At 48.5% G+C, this 10,448-nt stretch overlaps 1 protein-coding gene across 1 annotated transcript in view; it reads left to right on the top strand.

The window, feature by feature from the left end:
• Positions 1 to 2,646: 2,646 nt before the first annotated feature.
• Positions 2,647 to 10,448, top strand: part of WNT10A (Wnt family member 10A) — a 92,241-nt gene continuing 84,439 nt past the window's right edge. Inside the window, exon 1 of the mRNA XM_061609339.1 lies at positions 2,647 to 3,527. Coding sequence (XP_061465323.1) covers positions 3,466 to 3,527 — 62 coding nt within the window. The 5' untranslated portion in view covers positions 2,647 to 3,465. The remainder of the gene's footprint in view (positions 3,528 to 10,448) is intronic.

Raw genomic sequence — 10,448 nt, 5'->3', positions numbered from 1 at the left:
TGGTGGGGAGCCTTTTGTATGGGGCTTCCTTCCTCGGCTTCCTTCCTCAGCCACCTTCCCAAGTTGGAAGGCAACTGAAACAGAGATGGAGGGGAGGAGAGCTGGCGCACTTGTCCCTGCTAACCCCCCTTCAAGTGTTTATGTTACTCCAACTGTAAAGTCTGCGTTGGGCTATAGTTGGTCTGAAAAGGAAATGTGGATAATGAATAAGGAAAAGACATTATTAAACAGCTGTAATTCCCCTCTCTGCAACTCTTTTCTACAGCAACTCTCCCTCTTTGGAATACTCTCCCCAGAAAGGTGCACCTGGCCCCCAAGTCCCAGCATCTTTCTGATGCCAGGTCAGGACTTTTTTTTTTTTTTACACCAAAGCATTTGAACGTAGTTGACAGCTTGTCTCTCACTTGCTTATTGAATGTTTTTAGCTGCTTGCTGTTTTGTGGTGATGGCTTGTGATAATTTTATGATGGGAAATGCGTACTTGGGGAGATGTTTAGTGTGATCACTTTCAGTTGTTGTTGTATGTCTTTAATATTTACTTGTTTAATGTGTAAGTCGCCTTGAGGTCTTTGGGTGCAAGACGAATGATAAATAAAGTAATAACAACAACTACTACAATTAATTCATGCATTGGTGATCACTCATGACCGAGTAAGATTGTCTTCAAAAATAAAGGCTTTAACAGTGGGTTCGTATCCACAGTCCATGTGCTGGTCATGATGATCCAGGAGGGGATGACTACAATTATTACTGTGATAATGCTTCACGTTTACCTCGATGGAGGACAGAGAGGGCTGTCTGCATGTGTGTAGAAACTAGCCTACTGTATAAAGGGGAAAATTATATTTTTGCTCCACCCACTTTTGCCTCTTGCCACATCCACCACTGGCACGTGACCCTGAGGAGGTTGCCCAGAATGGAATGCGGCCCTCTGGCTGAAAAAGGTTCCCCACCCCTGGACCAAAGGGAAGTGTGAAATGAAAGGTTTGTACATTCTGACCATTGACTTTAAGTTTCCACAGGTCTTTTAGGCCAATAACCTCATTTCTTAGGCTTCACATGTAGCAGACATGAAGGCTTGTTATACTCACTTCTCACATCCTCAACTGGGATTTGAAGTACATACATGAAAGGAGGAAGGTACTTGAGTGTCCTAACTGGGGACAGGGAGGTACAAATAAAAAACCTGTGTTAAATAAGCCTCTGGCTGTAGGAACAATCCTATCAAATGTATTTGTCAGGATATCTCATTAGCAAGATAGGAACTGATAGTTATTTCAAATGGTTGCTTTAGTATAGCACATACTGAATAGTCAAGGCCTCATAATGAACACCACTCAGATCATCTATATTTCAGCGCCCTCCCAATGAGGCAGCAGAAGTAGCCATTCTCCAGCAAGCCCCTTCCTCCACTCCATCCATCAGCCTAGACCCGAATTCCCAAACTTCCCCCCCCCAACCACTTGAAAATTGCTGAGGGCCTTGGCGGACCACTTAATGATTTTGCTGCCTGTCGTAGCGATTGCAATGCACTGTGCTAGATGCTGTATGGTTTTTAATTGTATTTGAATAATGTCTTATATCGTATGGTATTACAGTTTGGATTCCATGGAATTCAAACTGAAATACAGTAAAATACAATATATAAGAAAAAAAAGAAGGAATTCAAATGCAATTAGAAATCAGTATGAATGTTTAATGTGGACATGCCTCGGACCACCTGAATGAAGCTCCTGGGCTCCTGGAGTGTCACAGACCAATTTGGGAACTCCTGACCTAGCATAGACAGACAAGACCTAGCTGTCACAAGGATCACATAACAGGGTTGTGTTATGGAATGGCAACATGTGCATCTCCATTTGTTTATTAATTAAAAGATTTCTAATCTGCCCTGTGTGGGTTGATCTCAGAGCAGGATACAACAGTAAAACAATCCTAGAACCATGTACCTGTCTGCGTGTGGAAATATGGAAAGGCTAGGCTGTATATGCACGTCTACATTGAAGGATCCACGGACCCTGCATGCAAGATTCTTTACTAAATGACTGTATGATGAAGTTGGTGTGTGTGTGTGCGTGCGCGCGCGCATTATTGGAACCGTGTGCATTTTCAAGTGTGAATGTTGACGGGTATTATAGTTGCGTGAGTGGCCTGTGTTTCAGGGTTGTGCAGCTGCATGCATAAAATGAAAAGTGTGGCAAAAGGAGTCTGCAGCATATAAATAATATATGCAATAATGTTCGTGACTGCCGGTTATTGTACAAGTTTTGCGTGAACGGGCTGCGTTTGTTTCTTTCTCGGGACGTTCGCAGGAGTGTGTCCGTGCGCGCGGCTGTGTGCATGGTGATGTGTGGCTGTGCGCGAATTCGGAGCGTCGTGCCCCGCACGTGTGGGGATGCTTGCAGAGTTGGATCCGGTACTTCTCTGCAAAGGAGGTGGGCGCATGGGTCGACGACTGGATTGCGTTATATGGGATGGCTGTGCGTGGCGTGTGTATATGCGTGAGACGGTGCATGTATCTGGGTGTGCGGTTGGCACACGCTTCCCGGCCCGTCCTTTCCTCGCCTGCCTGCCCGAGGGCTCCTGCACGGGCGTGTCGGGACTCGGGCTTGGGGCGCTGGCTCGGCGGTTGCTCGCTGCGCGTGGAGAGCTTTTTGCTTCTCTCCAGTGCCGTCCCAGCCGAAAAGCCGCCGCTGTGGTCGCCAGTCGCTGCAAGCAGCCTCGTGCGCTCCCCCTCGTGCCCCGGGATCGATCGCCAGCTGCCCGGGCTAGAGCAGCCGCGATGAGTGGAGGGGCGGGCTGCGGGGGCCGCACGTGCCTGCTCCGCGCAGCCGGACCCCACCCTTGACTCCCCCGGCTTCCCCCGGAGAAAGGTTGCTTTGCCCAGATAGAGCCGCTGCAACCCTGCTATAACTTCAGCAAGCCCAGTGAGGTGGGGGTTCAAAAGTTGCAAAGGGAAAAGGGTGTGTACATAGACAGAGGGGGGAGAGACATCGTTGCCAGCCTCTTTCCTTTTCTACCCTCCGCGCCCGGCGCTCTCGGATGGGGGGGCGGTGGTGGTGGAGGAGGAGAAAAAGGACCTGTCCGCGTGGAGAGCCGTGGAGCCCCTTGTTGCCTTCACCGACAACTAACCCACAACGCCTCTTCGAAAACCAGCTGCCCTGGTGAAGGAGGGAGAAGGGTGGGGAGGAGAGAGAGGGCAGGCCCGAGGTGCTCGCTGTAGTTTGGGCTTGCAAATCTTTGCCAAGAGCTGTCAAAAAACAAAAACGCCTCCCGCTCCAATCCAAGGCGATCAATGAGGTCCTAAAAGAGCAAAGGAAAGTGACAGGAGCAGAGGGAGCAAAGCCGACGGCGACGGCGGCAGCAGCGGCAGCGGCAGCGAAGAGACGACCTACCCCATCCCCATCCAACCAGCCCTTAAACGAGAAGAACCAGCCGGTAGAGACTAAACTTCCAGCAGCCAGGATGGGGCAAACCCTGCTTCTCTGGCTCTGCCCCCTGCTGCTCCTCAGTCTCTGGGGCCAAAGGTAAGAGCCTTTCCTTTTGGCTTTCTCCAGCTTTCCCCCCCTTAACAAACCCATTCTTCTCTTTGACTGTCTACGGTTGGCGAGGCCTTTACCACGCAGCCCAGAATTGACAGCCTTCCCCTTCCATGCCCCCAGCATATGCACCATACTAAGGGGAGATTAATTACATATCCTGCTCCTAATGCTGCACCTCCAAGCCCCCAAGGGCTTGGAGGGGATGTCGCTTGGGAGCCTTTCTATAATTACAACTCTCCCAGGAATGCAGTGTCGAAGCAGATTTGTCTCTTTTAGGAATGGTTGTAGTCGTCAGGATTATCCCCCCCCCCCCCGCAGCATGTTATAATCCCTGCTGTCATCTCCCTCTACAGACATATTTTTGCCCTATCCTTAATGGTGAAATTCTCGCCAACAGGCATTTGCTTTGACATGAAAACGCTTGGGAAAGAGGCTCCATTCCTCAGTGTCAGTTTCTAAGTTCATGGTTGGGGGTTTGGGTCTCTTCTCCTAGAAGTAGGTTAGACAGACTAGGAGATCAGGCTCCTCCGTGACTGCTCTAATTTACCAGTCATAATTCTCTCTCCAGAACTGGGGACAGTCCCATGTATAGACTGAGGTCCAATGGTCTTATCCTTTGGGTAAGATTGTCATCTATAGCTAAAACAAAAAGCCAATTTGCTTGAGGGATGGGTAGCTCTTTTAGTCCACACGGAACTCGTTCATTTGAGAGGGTCAGAGACCTGCCGGTGTCTCCCAGATAAGGTCTTGCTCTTTCCCCAGCTCAGGATTCTTCTGGTGTGCAAGAGCAGATTAAAATCTCTGTGTTCCCAAATGTCAGATGTACTAAACGTAGTCTATATCCTATACAGAAAACTCTGTTATGCCTTGGCTAGGTATTTTGTGCTGCTCTGTGTTGTCATAGGCTGTATTTTGTTACAATGACAGGAGCCTTGCTTTTTCCCCTTGATTTGGTAATCAGTTTGTGTGTGTGGCGTCCTCTGCAGTCCCAAGAGTCCAATTGGATGGCTTTTGGTTTCATTGCAACCACCCAGTCTAGCAATTCTGTGTGAAGGTGCTGTACAACCCACCCACCCCCTCCAATTATCGAGTGGAGTTTAGACACATGGTTGAAGTGCTAAGCTTGGGCATAGGAGACTTAAGTTCAAATCCCCTGCTCAGTCACTGAGTGGCTTTGAGTCACTATCCCAAGTTGCTGTCTCTTTGGAAGTGGAAGTGGACTGCCTTCAAGTTGATTCTGACTTATGGCAACCCTATGAATAGGGTTTTCATGGTAAGCGGTATTCAGAGGTGGTTTACCATTGCCTTCCTCTGAGGCTGAGAGGCAGTGACTGGCCCAAGGTCATCCAATGAGCTTCATGGCTGTGTGGGGATTCAAACCCTGGTCTCCCAGGTTGTAGTTTAACACCTTAACCACTACACCACACTGGCTTTCGGCTGTCTCTTTAACCTTCATTATAGATTTATATTGATGACCAAATGAGATAAGATATTGTTACCTGTCTTGAGTCTTTGGGAAGGTGTGAGGAAGGGTGCAGAGAAAAAGTGAATAAATAAATCAACAAAAGGCCCAGGGCTTGTGGCATTAGGACTGAAAATGTGTTAACCCAAAATGGATTTAGTGATGAAGTCAGCAGAAAATAAACATCCATTCACAGAAAAAAAGGAAATTTTGACTTGAGAATACAATCGCCAATATCTACTCCAGCAATAAAAGGGAAGAGGGATTTAGAACACGTGGGTGATAATTGTCTTTCCAGTTTAGGGAGAGAATTTTGGGCCTAGCAGAGAAATTGGATTCCTGTGTTTGCTTTTTGAGTCCTAGTTGTTGTTGTATCATTCCGAGATTAGCAGTCACTTTCTTCCTTCTTTGTGACTCATTATTTTACAAAGCAGAGAAACATGTTTACATTATGTTCCTCAAAGACCCAGTGGGACTGGAAGCATTTTTTTGGTTATATTTATTTATTTATTTGGGTGGGGGGAGATGATGACTTAATTAATTAATCAATCAGCATCATGTTTGGAAAAGGCTTGGGGATGCTTGGATGAAAGGCATGCGCCAAGGCATGCAGAGTGCTGCTGCTCATTAGGAAGAAAGGATGCGCTGTTCTGAGCTGCCTTGTTATGAAAGACGCACAATGTCTTAATCATTTTCTTCGAAGGGCAAGTCCCTTCCTTGAGGGCTATAGCCTGATCAGTGCCAAAGAGCAGACACGCCTCCCCCCACCGAGTGGGGCCTAGTTTCTTTGGGGCTCAAAGTGAGTCTTGTGTTTGGCATGGACTCATGACAATGGCTATTCCTGGGATCCATAGGGCCAGCCCTTTTCCTTTTGGTAAATATGTAAACTGTCTCTCCAGCTCCTGTATGTGAGTGCAAGGAATGAGTCACCTCTTGGAATGGGCTTCAGGGGAAGCGAGTGCTTCCTAACACCCTGAGCTACACATCCCTCTGCACTTTGAGAAGTGCAAGATCTTGCAAATTTTGCTACCAACGGAGAGTCAGGCAGCGTATCCTAGATTTCTAAAAAATTGGCTGTGATGGTAGATCTGAGGCCTTTCAAGAGGAAAAACTGCTTTTTCTGGGCTCATCAAGAGGCTATGGTTAGGAGGACCACAGATTCAAGTTAGAAACATGGCCTTCTAACTAGCTGACTTCCATACCAATTTAAAACTGGTGGGAATGCCTAGGACACAATCACTTCCTTCTTGAAAGTGTGAATTGGTAAGAATAAGTGCATCACTCATTTTCTTTTAACCTGAGTCCTGCTGTCCATCCTTAGCTACCAGATGACCATACCACATGGGGGAAGGCACATAAGAAGTGCAACCGATAGGTAGGAGACAATGGCTGTCTTAAAGCAGTTTTCCCCAGTTTTGTGTTTTGGACTACAGTTCCCATCATCCCTGAACGCTGGCTGCGGCTGATGGAGTCCAACTGGAGGATACCAAGTTGGGGAAGGCTGGCTCAGAGCATATCCAGTCTGGGTGCCTCAGAATGATACCAAGAGATTTTCTATGGTCAAACTGCCCAATCCAGGTTAAAAATGGGCATCTTTTTTGCTAACATTTGACCCAAGGTCTTGGGAATAGGGTGGACTGTCCAGTCATTCACATTGCCAGCTTTTCTTTTTCCTGATGGGACTCCTCTGCCTTACCAACTATGATGAGGAGCAATTCATCAGGAGAAGCTTTGCTTGAGATGGCAAAGATTGTGCTGTGATGGGATTCACCTGTTGTATTTCTGCTTTTGCCACGCAGGTGTTGAAGGCAGACAAAGAATCTCTGCCAGCCAGCCACATAAGTCTGCAGCCCAGAGGCAATGATCAGGCTTGGGAGCTTACAGATTGCTAAAGGCTGGGGTAGAGGTGGGGGAAGAGGACTTACAGCTTAGACAGCTTGAGGAAAGTGACTGTCTTGGGTGTGTACAGGTGGTCAAATTAGATGGTCTCAAATGTCTGGTTTTGTTTTGTGATGATGCAGGAACACTTCCCATTTATCCAGAATTGGAGGGAAGCTGGGATACTAGTTTGAACCGAGGTCACCGTAGGAAATGGGAGATTCAGACTCCCCTTCTTATATCTCATCATCTTGTGCTACCGTCTGGCTCTTGATTGAATTTTCCCCTACCACAAAACTTATTTACTGAGCTCAGGGAAAAGTAAATAATATATATATATTTTGCTCCCCCCTCCCCATTTTGCCTTATTTTGTTTTTAGTAGTTGTTTCTGGGTTAGTTCTCTTCCCCCCCCCCATAATTTATTACCATTGGAATTTGTATTAATTAAAGCAGCAGCTACCACAGCCTGTGACCTTTGGGCCTTTCACCATGAAATCACGTTTCAACTCATTTAGTGCTATAGAGTGGAGCGGGGCGGCAGTGCAGGTCAATCAGATTCAAAGAACAAACATGGTAAATGGCCCTCCTTGACACTTCATCTTTCCTCTCTCAAAACTCTATGGGTCTTTTTGCTGGGACCCTCCAGCCCCAGTCCTTGCTCTTTTAGGGTCTGACAGGAACATGCGCATGTGGGAGGTCATGTGTCATGTGTGTTGGGATGGGGGGGAGAGGAAGAAAGGGGATTAAGGAAGGATGATCTCCCCAGGGGAGTGGCAGGAATGTCATTGAATGTTGGTTATTGGGATGGCAGGATGTGAGGGGGAGAGAAGAACAGCAATCCTGGTTAGGCTGCGATAACACAGGAAACCTGCCTGCACAATGGTATAACCGAAAAAGCCTCAAGTCATTTCCTAAGGCTGACACACACTTGCTTCCCAACACTAAAATGTAGAAGGGTGCTTAAGGCATGGGTAGGTGGGAGGCAGGGGTAGTGGGCTGTTTCTCATAATTCAACCCAACTATCCCTTGGCCATTATTACCCATCCCAAGTGGGTGGAACAGGTTTTATTCAAGGACCACAACAGAACTGTCTGCTTGACTCTGTGCCATGTTCTAGCAGTAAAGGGAGAAGGCCTGGCACATTTAATCTGAGATGAATTTGCAAGTGTCCCATATGAAGGCTTGGAGATATGTGTTTGAGATACATCCCAAGAAATATATAGAATTGAATCGAGACTCAATGATAAGGGATACCACAATGTGTTTGTAAGGGATAATGGGTTATATACATACATGGATTTGTGTCTGCAGCTTGTGTGTGTGTTTCTGCTTAGTATCTGCTTATGCAGTTGTAAGGTATAGAACAGACAATGTAGTACGTGAAACAGTATATATTTGTGTGTTCATTTTATGTGCGTATGAGATGCATGTGTGCATGCAAAGTGCTGGACTGTGTCGTTGCATGGATGTAATGCACAGTATAGTCAGGAGGCATAAAAGCCCAACTGCCCTTGGGAACAGCTGCAGCACTAGGGGACTGAAGGAGACCTGCCCTGGGAGTGAGTAGCTGAGTATCTCGGTGCTTGCTGCTTGCTCCTTTGGGGTGCTGTCTCTCAAGGCAGCTGAAGTCCCTGGTAAGTGCTGCAAGGACTGGGACCCCCTGCCTGACCCTGGCTCCAGAGAGAGGCTGCAGTTAATCTTGCAGCCTCTTGCATCAGCTGCTGGCTGGGTCAGGAGGCATAAAAGCCCAGCTGCCCTTGGGGAGCCCCTTAGGGAGTCCTGAGGGCGAGGGCACTACCCCCTTCTATTACCTTCCTTTTTTGTTTGTTTTGATTTTCTGTTAAACCAATCTAGAGGAGATTGGTGGTGGGGAGGGCTTGTGGTGCATCTGTAGTTCCTGCAAAGGGTGAGAGCCTGTGCAGTGAACTGAATGGTAGGAGAAAGTCACCAGATGCCTTCAGAGTGAGAGTCTGTAACTGGCAGAAGGTTGGCCCTCCCTGGGTGTGAGACAGGAGGGGGAGTAGATGGGCCCTGTGTGAAAAAGTTTGAATGGGTATGACTGTTTCCAATTCTCGCAGAGGCCTTCTGGGATAATTGGCTCCGGCAGGATTTGTTGGTGGGCTCATGTTCGGTCCATATCAGGTGTTTAGGAGGAGTCTTAGTACAGAGGAACATGGGTAATGCCACCCCAATTTCAGTGATCATGGCTGGAGGGAAATATAGCCATGGGGATGTGGTGAATTACCACAAAAGGCGTAGGCAAGGCTATCTGCGCCTTGTTCCTTGCTGCCACTCCTCGCATGGATGGGTTCCTCATTGCTCATCTGCTGTGCCCACTGGCCTGTGTGTGTTGTTTAATGCCAGATCAGTACACAATAAGACCACTCTCATCCATGATTTGATTGTGGATGAAGGTGCCAATTTGGTGTGCATTACTGAGACCTGGGTAGGTGAGCTGGGAGGAGTTGATCTAACCCAGCTTTGCCCACCTGGATACTCGGTGAAACACCAGCACAGGCTGCAGGGACGGGGGAGGGGGAGGAGTTGCTGTGGTCTACAGAACTTCCATCTCTGTCACCAGGAAACCACTCTGTCTTGGAGCTGGCTGTGAGGGCCTGCACCTGGTGTTGGGCCAAGGAGACAGTAAACTGGGGGTGCTGTTGGTGTACCATCCACCCTGCTGCCAGCAGCTTCTCTGACTGAGCTGGCGGAGGCCATCTTGGCTGTGGTGTTGGAGGAGCCCAGAACGATAGTGCTGGGTGATTTCAATGTCCATGCTGAGGCTGCCTCTAGTGTTCTGGCTTGTGACTTCATGGCCTCCATGACAACCATGGGGTTGTCTCAAGTCGTCACTGGCTTGACGCATAGGGCAGGGCACACCCTCGACTTGGTTTTTGCTCCAGATGGAGGAAGGGGTGGTCTGGAGATAGGAGGGGTGGATGTCACCCCATTGTCATGGTCAGACCACTTCCTGGTGAAGTTTAGACTTATGGCTCCGATCCTTCCCTGCAGGGGTGGTGGACAGATTAAGATGGTCTGCCCCCGGAGCCTAATGGAATCCACTGGATTTCTGAATGCCCTGGGGGAGTTCCCAGTAGATAGAGCAGGTGACCCTGTTGAAGCCCTTGTCATGCTGTAGAACAGTGAGGCGTGTCGGGCTCTCCACACGATTGCCCCCAAGTGCCCTCTCCAGCATTGTGGAGCCCGGTCTGCACCTTGGTACACCAGTGAGCTAAGGGCAATGAAACAAGCTGGACGACAGCTAGAGCGCAAGTGGCGAAAGACATGCTGTGAGGCTGATTGGGCACGAGTAAAACATTATAACCATGCCTACTGTGTGGCGGTGAGGGCAGCAAAGAAGGCCCACTTCTCTGCCTCCATCGCATCCCCCTCTACATCTACTGTAGTCCCCAATGAGGTGTCCAGTGCAACATCTGCTGCAACTACTTGGGAACGGTTTCAGTTGATGCGGCCTGATGACGTAGACAAGGTGCTTGCGATGATGCGGCCAGCAATGTGTCCTCGCAACCCTTGCCCTTCTTAGCTTATTAAAGCTTGCTGAGGG

Source organism: Rhineura floridana, chromosome 2, assembly GCF_030035675.1.
Source record: "Rhineura floridana isolate rRhiFlo1 chromosome 2, rRhiFlo1.hap2, whole genome shotgun sequence".
Lineage (NCBI taxonomy): Eukaryota > Metazoa > Chordata > Lepidosauria > Squamata > Rhineuridae > Rhineura > Rhineura floridana.
Note: the sequence above shows the minus strand (reverse complement) of the source record. Positions and strands in the feature narration are given on the sequence as shown.